The 15,221-nt window shown below is 35.6% G+C and overlaps 1 protein-coding gene across 4 annotated transcripts in view; it reads right to left on the bottom strand.

Annotated features, from left to right (window-relative positions):
- The window catches only part of LCORL (ligand dependent nuclear receptor corepressor like), a 79,702-nt gene that overhangs the window by 8,214 nt on the left and 56,267 nt on the right, over nt 1-15,221 (bottom strand). The window contains exon 7 of one of the 4 annotated variants that reach the window (XM_066548575.1): nt 8,996-13,866. The exons of 2 other annotated variants lie outside the window; for them this stretch is intronic. In XM_066548575.1, coding sequence (XP_066404672.1) covers nt 8,996-13,866 — 4,871 coding nt within the window. Of the gene's footprint in view, nt 1-8,995; nt 13,867-15,221 lie in introns of those variants that run through there. One more of the 4 variants, XM_066548571.1, reaches the window with a different exon arrangement.

Here is a 15,221-nt window from a genome sequence, read left to right as displayed (position 1 = left end):
AAGTCCTGCCACTTGAGCTCAAATCTTTAATCCATAACAGTTTTTTTACATTATAAATGCAGTTATGTTATGGAGAGAGATCATCTCAGAAATATGATGAGACAGTCCCTGGGTGGTTTAAAACTCACCAGACTTCTGAATTCAGGAAGGTCAAACAGTAATTTGCAAATAAGTAATTTCCTTTTCTGAGATTTCTACTACTTAAATGTAATTTAAAACCAGCTGTAAGTAGTAAACTGATAAATAGGAAATGTCAGCAACAAATATGATACACAAGAGAATTTATTCAAGCACACATCACAAGAACTTTAAACTAGAAAGACAGGTAACAACAACAACAACCAAATTTTAGGAATTGATACCTTAGGTATAGCTCTTAAATCTTTATTTGCATTGTAAATAAATTTCTTAAATTTTAAAAATAAATTATTATTATTGAATGCTTTGAAAATTATGCTAAGTCCCCCAGTAAAACCACTGAAGCCTACCTTTAAGTAGTTTTTTTCCCCCTAAAATTTACCCTGCATTCAAAATGAAAGACTTTACGCATAGGCAAAAGAGCACAATTCAACTGAGAATAAGAATTTATTTTTAAAGAAAAATATTTTAAGTCATTTTTACAGCTTCTAGACAAGATTTTTTCAGCTAGGTTTCCATTTCATGTGCAGGGAAAAAAATCCATTGTTTGGACCAAGATTTCAATAGTTTGAAACAAGACAGCTCTGAGGGCAGGCCTGGGTCAGTAAAATACCGAGTATAATCTCTGAGTATATGTGAAATTCACACCTTAGGTAATAGGAACCTGTGACAAGATCCATCTGAAAAGACTGACTTCCCTGAACATCTTAATTTTCATTAAGTATGCATGCAGTTTAATATGAAATGTGAAAGCCTCATTATTCTAATTCCTAGCAGAATCATAATTTAGAAATATTCTATCCTGAGCTACAAAATGAAAACAAAGAGTAAGAACTGCTTGGAAAAACCTGCTTGTGGTCACATTATTCACTGATGGCTTGACAGCTGATATAAAACATCCCAAACTAAGCAGAAATTCAGACTTACGCTTTTAAAAGTATTTTAAGTCCTAAGTTAATTTTAAGGCCATTTCTACTGGTATACATGAAGTAAGAAAAGTAGGTCTAAAGTTGATCTTAACTGAAGAAAGAGCTGCAATCAAGTTAAGATACCTGCCCCACTTGCAGATAAACCATGATAAAAGACAGAAGCAGATTGCTCTTATGGCTGCCCAGAAGTGACAGAAAGGAGCAAGTGGCAGTGAGTGGAGGATGGAGAGTAGGGGAGTGCACAGCCACTGAAAGAAAGTGTGAAACTCCTGCCTAAATTTAATTTGTAGTAATGAATCAATACAGCTGAAAGCAGATATAAGTCAGGTGAGTTTCTGCTATTGAAAAGACAAATCAAATAGTAAAACCTAGACAGACTGAAACCAAAGAATAGAATACAGAAAAGGACACATTGCCTCTATAAATCATGAAGTTCTCACTAAAGGTTTACATCCTCTTGACACAGCAAGAGATACCATTATCTGTACTCCAAAGAAATTGAAGAATAATCTGAACAGCCTTTACTGATGTCTGGAACATGAGAGGAATCAGCATAAAAAAAATGGTCCCCTTTCAGTTATGAAAAAATGCAAAGAAACAAAAATTGCTTGGCCTGTCCCACAAGAACTGAATGTGCAACTTGCCATGAATATGGCAGCAGAAACTGTAATTTGTCTAGAGTTATAAAGCATCCAGAGCTGTTGGCCCAAAAGCATGGAGATAGAAAGATGAAGTCTTGATTATCTTGATCTTGGAAAAGACATATCTCTACATTGTAGGAAAAATTTTAATTACCTGGTCTTCAATATGAAAAAAAATGGATTAAAAATCTGGTATGGTTTTTTACAAAAGAATTTCTGTACCTGGGTTTGAAAAAATCTGTGACAAAAGCTGACTGACATTTTGCTCATGGTATTAAAATCTCTTGGCAGGTGTACGGACCAGACAGAATGGACCAGCCAAAGTACACAATGAGAAACATGCAGTAAAAAATCAAAACAGGAATAAAACTGGGCTGCACTCATCTTCTGCAGAATATCCTTTGGCACTCACAAACACACAGCTTGGCAAAAAAGGAAAGCTGATGCATGATCTGAGAATCAGTTTGGTACTAAAGGAGAGCATGAAGGCAGGATGAAGAGAAATGTGGAATAACCAGAGTGCAGTGGCCTGGCTGGTCTGAACTGTGGCTCAGACACGGATCTGAATGAACAAGAGGAGCAACAGCAAAGTTGTGAAATGAACAACAGCTCAGCAGAAGCCTGGTCTGCACCAGTGCAGGACAGGCACTGCTGGGACAAAGGCACAGGCAGCTGTCCTGGAGCACAGAGGAAGCACAAGCCAATGCTGTACTGCAACACCACAAATAAGAGTCATGAGATACAGAAAGGAGCAGCTCAGCCAACACAGGAACAGACAGCCAGTGGCAAAGGTGCAATTTTCTCTACAGGACCAGAGCTGATGTGCAATGATTTGACATCCCAATTGGGCTCATCACCCTCCTTGAAAAAGTGTGCACATCTTTCTACAAAAAAGTACAAAACTGCAGGGAAAACAAAGATAATCCCATTTATTAAGTGAGTAATTAACAAAAAAAGTTAATGAAAAATCACACACCAAGAATGAAATATAAAGGGAGCATTTAGATGAGAAAACAAGTCAGGCTGCTGAAAGCTGGCAATCCAACAATGGGAAAAAAGAAATAACAGATGAAGGAGATATGGTTTTCAAGATGATGCCTCATGCATTGAAAGAAGACAATGGAGAAAGATGTGTCTCAAGAACAGCATTATTTTATAAAGTTCAGCATTATTTTATAAAGTTACACTGCAACCAATCAAAACATTGAGTCCTAACCTGGTTAGGACTGTGGAGTATGTATTAATTATTACTCAGTTATAATAATTTCAATCTTTTATTTAACTAGCAGTGAAATAAGATTTACTTTGCTAGCTTTTTATAAAGCTCTATTAAAAAAACCCCTTGTGAGCAACAAAGGAAAAAATTCTAAAAAACTTCCCAATTGGCATCTCAATTGAGGTTCTACTTGCAGTTTTTCAAAGTGATTTTCTCTTAAAATCATACCTTAGAAAGGTTCGCAGGTAGCACATATCCCTATATAAATATATTCAGATACTGGTCTATATATCCAGCATTTTCTACATAATTGTATTTGGTAAAACCCATAATTCTGATTTACAAACGTTTTCCTCTGATTTCTTTCAAAATACCTAATAATAAAAATCTTTAAGTAACTAGGAAGCAAACATGGCTAATGAGGACTCCATAAACTTTCTTTATCCAGATCACACACCCAGAAGCACCATCACATTTGAGAGGACACTGAGCACAGGAAGCAGGACACTGCCCCAAGTGCCACCAAGGGCAAACCCACCAAGCTGAGATGCTGTAGTGGGGTGTGCATGGCAATACTGGCAAAATGCTGATCTTAAAATATTAGACTTCTTGTACACAGCAATTTCCTTTCAGATACATCCATCTAATTAGTTGTTGATCATTGTAAAAATGTCTGTCTTAATTAGAACCTGAAGGTTGTCAACAGCTTTCAGAAACACACAGCATTCTCAGTGACACCCAAGATTCAAGGACATTTTACAGAGCCTTTGTTTACCATGTTGAGCACAGGAAACACTGGAGAGAAAAAGGCTTTTGATAAGAAAATACTGTCCTAAAAATATGGCAAAATTACTATTTCTATTAAATTAATATCCAGTTACCAAATAACAAAAACATTTCTATTAGTCTCAAAGATTATTTAAACAATATCTTTAAAGCACAACTATACAATTATAGCAAAATTAAAGGACACCACAAGCAAAAGGATGAACAGTGAATAAATGTGGCATTATATTTGGCTTAAAAGTCTGAAAAAGATTTCAAACCATCAAGGGTCTGACTAAAACTATCCTTTGAAGAGTGAAAGATGAAATAGGAAAGGAAAATCTACCTGAGAATACATGCAAACAACAACCCAGTCATGTCACACCATTTTAAATTTCCTCCCTCGACTCAGGAACCAGAATCTGCACTTTTTGAATGTAATTAACTGAAGATTCCGTGTGAGACACTTTCCAAAGATGTGGTGAAAATAGAAAAGCAGCACTAGCTTTAGCATACCAACAATAGAGAAATGCAAACTAAGGCACAGCACACAGGCCTCCTTGAACTATTTTCAACACCAAAATGTGGAATTGTCTCAGCAAAATTAATCTGCTCTGGTCATGGTCAGACTACATGAATACTTAATTTACAGGTTACCTCTTCACAGGCTCTGTTAATTGACTTCCCTCCTTTTCTATCTAACAGCAACAGAAGCTCTGCTTTAAGGCCATGAACTCTCAAAGGAAGAGAGGATTCAAAAAAGGATATGTACTTGTCAGTTTTTCAAAAGCACTGTGCAGGCCTTGGAAAACTGCTATTTTCTCTTCTAGTAGCAGGCTTTCAAAGGAAGACAGAAGATTGTCTGTATTTATTTAGTATTACCAGTTCCCTAAAGAAAGCTGAAAAATCTAGACATTTCCTCAGGACCAAGGACAAATAGGAAAATATGACTGTGAGTTTCTCAGTTTTTGAAGAGGTAAAATTAAAAACAGACAGCTAAAAAAATACTGAATAAAATGATGAAAAAAGCACTCCAGCTTAGTTATAAAACTGGGTATATAAATCCTACACAAAGGCTTAATGATCATGGCACTAAGCTACAGAAAACTACATATCCTAGCAGGTAAAGAAATTTGAAGACCCCAGAGCCAACTTCTTTAAAAAAGTCCATTATTCAAAGAAACAAGAGTAAAAATCCTTATCTCAGAACCCTCAAAAGAAGATGAGTAACAGCATACTCTAAGGCAATATGCAAATAACCACAGTTTAAAACTGAACAGCGCCCAAAACCTACACACCCCACATTAGATCATCTGATGTGAGAAAAAGAAAAGGAAAGAAGAATATGTAATTTGGCAAGTAGAATCCCAGAGTGTAAAACAAAATGGAGCATTAGACTGTGCCATGGGAGCTGCTGCTGTTCCATCACGAGGAATGAGGCAGAGACCATTAAGTTCATTAAATGAGTAAGGATTTACTACACATGTATAGTCACCTATATATCAAATGTACCTTTCTGCTTTTACACTTCTGCATTAAAAATGGCCCACTTACTGTGAACAGTCATTCATTTAATCTTCTAATATTTCTGTTAATGCTCTTACTTTGGTTTATGCCTACAAGTGAAAAGGTAACTTCTTGTCTGACAACTACAGGTATGAAAATTTCTATCTGCTTACTCTGCATCACAGGTGAAATTTATTTTAGAGCCAAGTAACCCTCTGATGAAAAGCCTTTGTGAAAAGAGCCTTCTTAAAATCAACAGATGTAATGACTGTTACTCTATATCTCCTCTGCACTTTTCCTAACCCAATATTTTAAATTTGTCACTCATTAGGGATGTGGTCTTTCATGAAAGCTGAATAACCTGCTAAAACAAATCTTGTCTGTCACTAGGTCATTCATAGCAGAAGGGAAACGATCCCCATTTGTAGCTTTATTATTACTGGATTGCACTACCACGACACAAATAAGCAACAATACTGGAATATCAAAGCCATTCTAACACAGATGTGTAAAAAAGAATTCACAAAATTTTCCCTTCCATTTTTTTTGCAAACTTATAGTAATGGAAGTTAAGTTTAAGAAAATGTTTGTCTGTAATATTAATACAGATGTTATTTTATGTGCACAATGAAGAGACCAATTAGACTCGCAACACCAAAGTTTTCATAGTTATGATTCTCCACTCTTGCAGCAAACTTTGAAATGACCACAAAAATTAGCAAATTCTCTTTTCAAGAACTGCACAAACTTGATTTCATTAAGGTAGAATATAAAATCTACATTCAAACATAATAAAAAATTAAAATTGAAAAGTCATGTTCTCTGCTGACAAATCCAATAGATCTGTTCTAAAACTCCAGACCACTTGAAGAAAAGTGAAAATATAAGGGCGAAAATTAAAAAGTTCATGTTAGATGAAATTATCCTAACTTTAGGTGAGAGAAATCAATTTTTAAAATGCAAACTGCCACCCTGATATGAAGGCCAAGAGCATAGGTCTGTGATGTCAGCTCTGCCTGCTACCATAGAAGATTCACAGTCTCTTTTCCATCTGTATGAAGTCCACACCCTTTGAAGCAGATTTTTAAAATATTTAGTACATTGTAAGATTACAAAATGGAGTATTTTACACATCCCAGTTTTATTGTTGGATTAATAGTCTTTTTTGTATTTTAGCTTGGCTTTCTTGATAACTTTTGCCCAAGTCCAAGCATGTTAATGTGAACTTCAATGTTACAAGTGAAGTACTCTTGTGAAAAGAAAACAAGTGCTTTCCTAAAAACGTGCTTATGTAATTTTCTTTACACAATGGAGAATAATAGCATTTCAGTGTTGCTAAAGAAATTAAAATTGCCAGAAGATGGATTTAGAGTAAAAGGGAACTGCCCCTCAACACATCAAATGCATTGTGGAAGCAACAGTTCAGAAGTATAAACAAACATCAAATGGACCCATGCATCTACCAGCCACCTTATCTTGAATACAACAGGCAATGAGAAAAAGCTATTAACTCTTTTCTGTTGCTGCAATGGGTGCATGGCTAGTTCTGGTTGTTGGACACTACCTTGAGCTATAAGAATTCAATTGTTTATTCCTGCTTGCACATGCTAATAAAAAAACCAAGAGTACATAAAAAGTTTGGTAACAACATTCTGCCCACCTGCCACAATGGTTCACAATAAAACAGCATCACATCTCTCTCTTTAAGAACATTTGGTAAGACCCCAAGTTTAAGAAAAACTTCAAATACTGACCATAAATGTGTCTATAGCAACATTTCAAGCATGACAACAGAACAATGATATAGTTTATGATACCACATAAACAAAAATACAATCCAAAGAACACATGAACGAAGCACGATGTTTTCATGTGCATTTAACTCCTAGATGCAGGAATTATGTTTGAAGTCACATGCATGCACAGCTAGAAATCATGTTGCTTCTTTTAGGGAGTAGCTATGTTAGACTAAAAATATTTGTATGATTTCCATGGCTGGTGCAGAGAGTACACAATGTTGAGTCAACACAGCAAAACAAGACATCCTTCCAATATCAGACAATCCTCTGATAGTGCAATAGTACCCCTAAGAAAGATCTGGGGTTACAAGTGTGGAGACAGTTCCAGAATCATCATTCTTTGTCTTTTAACATTTCCTTTATCAATTAATTTCCTATCATAGTTTTTCTGAAGACAATGACTGATATGAGAAACCATGAGTAAAAGGGAAAACAACAAAAACTGTAAATGAAGTAATGTAAAATATCAAAATAGTTATCAGATTTCCTGAAAATCCAAAACTAAAGGATGAAAGTTATCAGGTAGATAAAATTGAGTCCCAATTAAAACTAACATGAGACCGGATCACAGTAATAGGTCTTGCATTACCATTGAAACAAAACATTTACAGATAAATATAATTGGAATGTAACATTTTCTCAATGAGTTACAAGTATGAGAGAGCTCTTTCTTCATTTGCAATATAGAAATGGGTATATTCTATCCTTTCCTTTCCTAGTTTGTTTTTTTCTTTTTTTAACAGCAATTTTCTGTCAAAGTTTGAACTTCTTAAAAACAAATTATTTATGTTGAGCTTGGCTGCAGATCAATGAATCAAAATACAAAAGAGCAGTCCATAGATAAAAAAATGCTGTACTTTGGAAAAAGCAGGGTTATACTGAATGAGCTTAATATGAAGAATTCTATATATCACTTGAAGTACAAAAGAAATAAAGCATACACGAGCCATTATACTGTTTATATTACAACTTAAATTAACCTTTCCATTTATTATCAGAGATCCTTTTCTAAAAGACAGAATACAAAAGATGACCTAAAGTTTTGACCTGATATTTTGAATAAGGTTTTTATAATTGGCCAATATCAGATTAGCTAATACAATAGTGTTTCTACAAAGGCAGCAACTTAAATCACATTGCAGGAGTTGTGTTTTGCTTGGCGAGGATTTCACACCTTAGCAATTTTGTTGAAATTAGTTAAGACTTCTGTTTAAGGATATCTCTTCACCCAACAGAAGAAATCATTAGAAACAAATGTGCCCTCTTTCTAAGTAATATAATGGCCTTTTTGAGATCACAGTTGTATTACAATGTATTTATAAATACCTATCTTGAAAAAATGATTTAATTTCACACTAGCCTAAAAAATTCCAAGCCAAAGTATTTAGCAGAGTAACTGTATATCGTTCTTGTGAAAAATAATTTTGCATTTTAAATTGTTGTGTAAGGATTCAGTGAGTCAGCAGATTAGAGTCAGCAGATTTCACTTGGCATGGAAAGGATACTAAAATGGGTCTCTGACTAAATAATTTTCAGAAGTACAAAATACTATCTTTTACTGTAAAATTACAAAACTATGATTGATTTGTAACAGTAATCATCCAATGAGATTTTTTTAAAACCAGCTATATGCTAATACACTGAATTTATGCTTTATTTTATAGTTTATTCCTCCTCACACTATGAGAAACTACATAATGGAATGAAATTCTGCTCCTTTTGAAGTCAATAGCCAGCTGTGACTGACTACAGAATGTCAGAACTTCTTGTCTGTCTAAACTATATCGGTTAGCTTATCAGAGCTGAAAGAATAGTGCAAAACGTTATAAACATTTAAAATTGCACTTTCTGAATTATTCTGATGTTATGCAATGTTTGATTTCATGACTTGTCTGAAATTAAAATGAGTAACATGCAATAAACAAAAAAGTGCTTAGTTGTTTGACTTCTCCAATTCTTTAGGATTTCAATTTTAAGATGAAGTGGGGAACAAGAACTTACCTACTTGGTACTTTGGGTAATAAGGTGCCATTTGTCCACTACTGCATGATTGTCTCTTATGCCTTTTTCTTAAATTTGTATCAGTGGTCTCCCATTGTGGACTTTTTCTTTTGTTTATTCTATCAAGACCTTCAGAACTACCAGCAGGATTATCGTCCTGGTTTACACCACTACTTAATTTTCTGCTGTGAAACTGGCCATCCAGCTTTTCAATCACTTTAGAAGAATTAGATCCTTCAGATGTTTCCATTTCATTTTCTTGTTTCTTTAATGTATTTTGTTTAGTAGAATGGGACCTTAAAAGAGGATGTCTTTTTTCTTCCATAAAGGCCTGAGTGCTTTTACTGTCGACAGCTTCAGGAGAATAAATGACATTATTGAACTTAAATGAATTGTGCTGCTCAATATGGTTGATCTTTCTCAGAAATATCCTACAGTCTTTAAAGGTTTTGGCTTTCCAAGTATTTTGAAACAGTTTATCTTGGCTTTGTTCTTTTCTAACATTTTGCTGGCAATGAATTGTTCCATTTGCCTCTGAATGTGACTTAAGTATATTTGCTAAACCAGGATGTGGGTTAAAGTCAGACGATCCCATCATCTGTTCAACAAATGCATCTCTGGTTTCATTTTCAGTTGGCAAGAGGCTATTCTGAGACTCTACCAAAGTCTGAGTGGGCTGGATTTCTACTGTATTTTTCTCCTGCAGCTTGGATGTTTCATCATTGGTTTCCCCACTTGTACTCTTAAACAATTGGCTTTGGCAAAATAACTGCAGATTTTTCCTTTTTGATTTCCAGCCTCCAGGAGCCTGATTATAGAGCTTTTTTGTTTGTCCCCACCTATCATGCTGCAACTTCTTAAATTCATTTCTTTTTAATCTGGCTAAAGTGAAATTACTTTTCATGCTTAAGACTGGAGACCTCACCATGTTATGTAACATTTGCAATTTCCCTGCTGGTTTTGAAGGGGAGGATAGTGCAAACTTTTTAAAGTGCTTTCTGAAAGGGCAAGTGCTAGGATCAGATTGTTTCGTTTCCATCTTTATCTCTTTAGTACTAACTACCTCTAAGGGATTGCGAGCATTTGCCTTTCTCACAAGAGAGAGAGACTGTGTTTCTGTAGTTTGCATAAACCAGGTGCAGAGTTCATTCATATTACACTTTTTCTGGAACAGCATTTTTATAGGTGATGTTTCAAGTCCTACAAGGCAGGAGTCTAAAGGGTCTGACATTTCGGTACTACAGTCTCGTTCAATGGGGTCCCTTTTTTCACATACACATTTGTCAAACTCACTTCCCCCCACTCTCAACCAGGTATTAGTCATCTGTTCAAATCTATTGTTTAGTTCTTCCAACAAGGTGTCACTTGAAGTGGAAGTAGGCCACCACCTGAGAGAAGGATTTGACGAAAAAATGGGATCTGATGATACCTCACTAATGGGCCCGAATCCACCATCCTTAAGATCCTTTTTAGCATTTCCTGGATTTCTCTGTTCTGAGGTATCTCTGGATTCTGTGCACTGATTGGATTGTGTAAGTTTTTCCTTTCGCTCTTTAGCTTTTTTCAAATGGAGTTTGTAAGATTTATGTAGTAAGGCACTTCTACAAGTAAATGGACTAGAAGATGCTAATGAATGCAAAAAATGCAGTGAAGGTTTTCTGTCTCTAGCAGAGTGTCTCGATGGAATTTCATGTTTTCTTGACACTGTTGTAGCAACATTGTGTGACCCATCCTCTCTCGAATCTTTCTGCATGTTCTTTACTTGACCCATATTATTGCACAGTTGATTTTTTCTCTCCGGTGGTATGTTTTTTTCTAATACATTCTGCTGTTGTAAAGGAGGCAAACCATTGCTGATGCTCACTTTTCTTTCCTGAGGTGAAAGTCTGCTGACAGTCACTGATATGCCGGAAATTTTCACTTTTGCTGGCCTGCCAGGTTTTCGAACAGTGGTTAATGGTTTCTTAATCTGCTGTATAACATTGCTGCAAGGATGTGCTGATGCCAGATTACCCTTGATAGGCCTGACATAGTCATAACCAGAGACCTCCTTTTCAGCAGAAGGATTCTGGAAGGCTTTTACTGTTTCAGTCAAAGCATTTCCAGTTTCTGCATTGTGCCTTGCTTTGCTGGGATCATTGGCAAAATTAGAATCAATATGTTGTGTGGGCAGAATGCTGATAAGATTTAGATTACCTTCAGAAACGTGTCTCTTAGTTCTTCTTGACCTTCCAAAAACAACTGTCACAGTAATATTTTTGTTGCTGCTAACTTCTTCCATTGCTGCTGCATCAGACTTGATGCTTTTACCACCACAGCTAAGTTCAGGTCTAGGTTTTGTGCTTCCACTCATGTCTACTTTTGGTTTAGGAGGCCGTCCAATGGGTCTCTTAACCTGCTTAACTACCTGAGGACCTATTTTCTTTGGTCTACCAGGTTTTCTTTTGAAAACTAATTCACTGCTACTGCTTGATTTCTCCACAACTTCATCATTTTTTTTTGAGTCATTTATGTTGATTTGACCAACTGGACAAGAGCTTGTAGCAGCTTCCGCATAAATGCAGCTTGACCTCTCCTTAGTATCATTTTCACTGCAATCACAACCCTTGACACAGACTGCATGAGAAAGGTCACCGGTGGCCTGTTTATCTAACAAAGCGTTTGTGTGCCCCTGAAACAAACAAAGATCTGTGCTTTCCTTAGAAGACGCAGCTGCAGATGTTAACGTGTATTTGACTCCTTCATGACTGTTAACTTCTGAGACAAACATAAGCTTAATAGGACTAGAGTAGTTTAAGGGAGATGGGATCTCCCTGGCTTCAGAAGTGACATGCAAGTCCCCATTACTGGAAGCTGAACTGCTTGAATTAAAGGTCAGAGATTTCAAAAGGCTGTCATTAATTTCTTGATCTATAACAGTTTCTTGTGTGTTTGATGCAACACAAATTGCTTTGATTTTACTGCTGCTTGGCACATGTGAATGTGGAAGGAAGGTTTGTCCTGTGCATCCCATTTCGCTCAGAGTGAAAGGTAAGCCCCTTCTAGTAGCAGGGTTCATAACCTGTTCATAAGCATTATCTTTTAATTTTTGGCTTATTTTGTAACTATCCAACAATGAGTTGCTAGTCTTTCTGGATAAGCTTATTGTATCTTCTAAACGCTCCACAACAACTTGCAGATTTGTGTCTCTCACAATTTTGCTTATATTTATGTCACTGCATCTTTCGGCATGAAGATTTTTACTTATTCTCATTTTTTCCAGACTTTTCAATGACTTTTTTGTACTGGATGACTTTCTAAACATGATATTGTTTGTTACATACACAGAGTACCACCCAGGAGGCACAATGTTACGTTTAGTTCTACCCAAGATTTCATTACTCTCATCCTTCAGAGGAATCGGACCAGTCTCTTTCAAGGTTGCACAGTCTCCTTGTGTATTTGGGAGTTTTGCCTGGCTGGCTGCAATAGCACTGTTTTCCGAAAGAACTAAAAAGCTGGAGCTGGTCTGAAAATTAGTAAGAGGTAGATTGAAAGACTCTGTTTGGTGTACTGGAAAGCACATTGGTTTGGTTTGGCAGTTCACACATGGACTGCTTCCAAGATGTTGCAAAGTCTCATCTTCTATTACAGTAAAAGTATGTCTTTTATTTGGATGCATTTTATCAATTTTTTTTGTAGATTTCTTTGCATTTCTCTCAGAAATTGACTTTTTTCGTACAAGAGTTTCATCAAGGCTTGCAAGCTCCCTCTTGATTTGCAAGGTCTGTCGTCGAATGACTGGTGAGTCAGGAGAATTATACGTTGCAAATAAAGTTTCCTGACGCTTGCGAAATCTTGTCTGAATAATTTTATTTTCCACTTGTTTATCATGCTGGCGAAGTAATTCCATAAAGCTGTAATCACTTGCCTTAGCATTATGCAAAAGAGAAGTTATGAAGTCTCCTAATTTGACATCATTTTCTGGTGCCCTGTCACTGCTAGAAAGTTTTACAAGATTTGTGGCTAGATCTGTAGTGTCTATTGATTTCAACTTCTCATTAATGCGGTCCATTAAATCTTGAAAAATGGCAGAATGTTCACCTTTCTCAGAGTTCATACAACCATCATTGCTTTCCTGGTCCGCTGATCCCAGTGCTCCATCTGAATAATCAATCTCTCTTCCTTTGCATGTTTTACCCTCATACTCAAACTCTCCCTTGCTTCCTTCAGCTGGCAAGAGGGATGGAGGCTGGTTGATGGATATTTCAAGCTTGTTGTTGTCTAAAGTTGGAAAGTCCATAACCATTCCTTCTGACAATTCAAATTCTTTACTGTGTACAGGCGATAGTGGAGGTGGCGATGGACTGCGGGATCTGTTTGAATTTTTAATGCTGCTTAAGAGGTCACAGTCCTTAGCTGAATATGTACATGCTGCTGCTTTCACAGAATGCCTGTTATAATTTTGCAACTGGTCAGCACAATACTTAGGAGAACTACATGTTTTGTTCACCATTGTCTTAATACATCCAATTGCTACAGCTTGGCAAGACAAAGAATGGAAATCTTTAATACAAACAGACAGAGGTGGTAAACAAGTGTTTGGCCTTTGATTTTGTAAACAACACCTTTTTGTCAGCATGTGTCCATTGCAACTGCAAAATGGAACGTGAACATCCTCTTCAGTAAGGGAACTGGGAGTTTCAGAGTGGACCAAATGTGTTTGCTTGCAACTGCAAACTATAGGAACATTTTCATCCTGTAATAGGAATTTTAACATAGCCAAAGTCTGTTGCCAGTGATATGAACAAAAAGACTCCAAAACTTTGTTTAATGTTGATTTTCCTTTTTCCAAATTAGCTGTTTCCTCTGAATTTGCATCAGCTGTTGAGCTTGAACTGAAAATGAAAACAAATCAAAACAAAATATAAATTACAGTAAAACACCACATCTAATGTTTGTTATAATGGTTAAACTCAAGCCTAAAAACCTGACGTTTACAAAACAGTTCTGGTCTATTTGCAGTATTCAATCATACCTGCAAGTGTCACTAGCAATGATGTGCATCTTATCAGTGACAGCACTACACTACCATTAAGAAAAATAATCATGAAAAAATTAAAGGCAAAAAAAAAATTTGCAATACAGCTTCTTGAACCTAACTACAATTACAACAATGTTAACTTTCTGGTATTTCAAACTATCTTAACTATTAATGAAAGAAAACCTCACCAAAAACTTGGCAAGCTTGGTATTACTCTCGTTTCATTAACTGGGGCACAGAGGAGGTAAATGAGTAAGGTTCAAGGTTGTGGCAAAGGAAAGAATGGATCCATCTCTCCTGAATCCCAGTCTTTGATATTTAAATACTCAAGTGTACTGAGTGCTCTTCAGGATATACTTCAAGGTATTTCTAAAGACATTTTAATTTCTATATTTAAAGAACACTTAACAAGCTAAAAGAAAATGGAAAAAATAGCCTAGTGCTCTTTGCAGGTAAAATTTTCCCTTTCAGTTTTAAAAATATTGCAGTGGTGCATCACAAACTCTTCATTACAATATATTAAACACACATGTGTGTACACACACACAGATTCCTTAAACAGAAAAAGAGATTATCACCACTGGAATAAGTAATTTCCAAGATAAAAGCTAATATCCTTTAAATATCCTTAAAACAGGGTAGGCCTATATTGAAGGACTGCTGAGCAGTTCTTCTCAAATGCATTAACTAAAAAAAAACTTAAAAAATACTACTTTAACTATTAATCAATTTCTTATAAATTATTAAAACTAATGTCACTACTTACCTAATCAATCATTTATACTGAAAAGCTGAAAATTTTCCATGGTAGAAATTAATACAGGTATTTCTTCAATTAAATACAAAATCCTTATGCTGGATAGCAACTATCAAGAGATAGTTAACACCTAATTCAAATGTTTTACTGAAACCAATTGCATGAGCAAAAAATGTTGGAAGAATTCTGTTTTAGAAAAGTATGTATAGTTTAAACATATCACCAAACTCTGAACATGACACTAACTTTTTTCCCTGTTATTATCCCCTGTAATTTTTTTGTATTTAAGCCTGTACTTCAAAAAATTTTCATTCTGTTTTTTTTTTTACAACTGTACTGATCAATGAACAAACGTATTTAAAATTTAATGTGCTATATTTAAATATAGTTACCTATTCATTAATTAAGTCCTACCCAAAGTTATAAGCATCAATAACTTCTAGCTT

The sequence above is a fragment of the Molothrus aeneus genome, chromosome 4, assembly GCF_037042795.1.
Source record: "Molothrus aeneus isolate 106 chromosome 4, BPBGC_Maene_1.0, whole genome shotgun sequence".
Taxonomy (NCBI): Eukaryota; Metazoa; Chordata; class Aves; order Passeriformes; family Icteridae; genus Molothrus; species Molothrus aeneus.
This window is presented reverse-complemented; position numbering and strand designations above follow the sequence as displayed.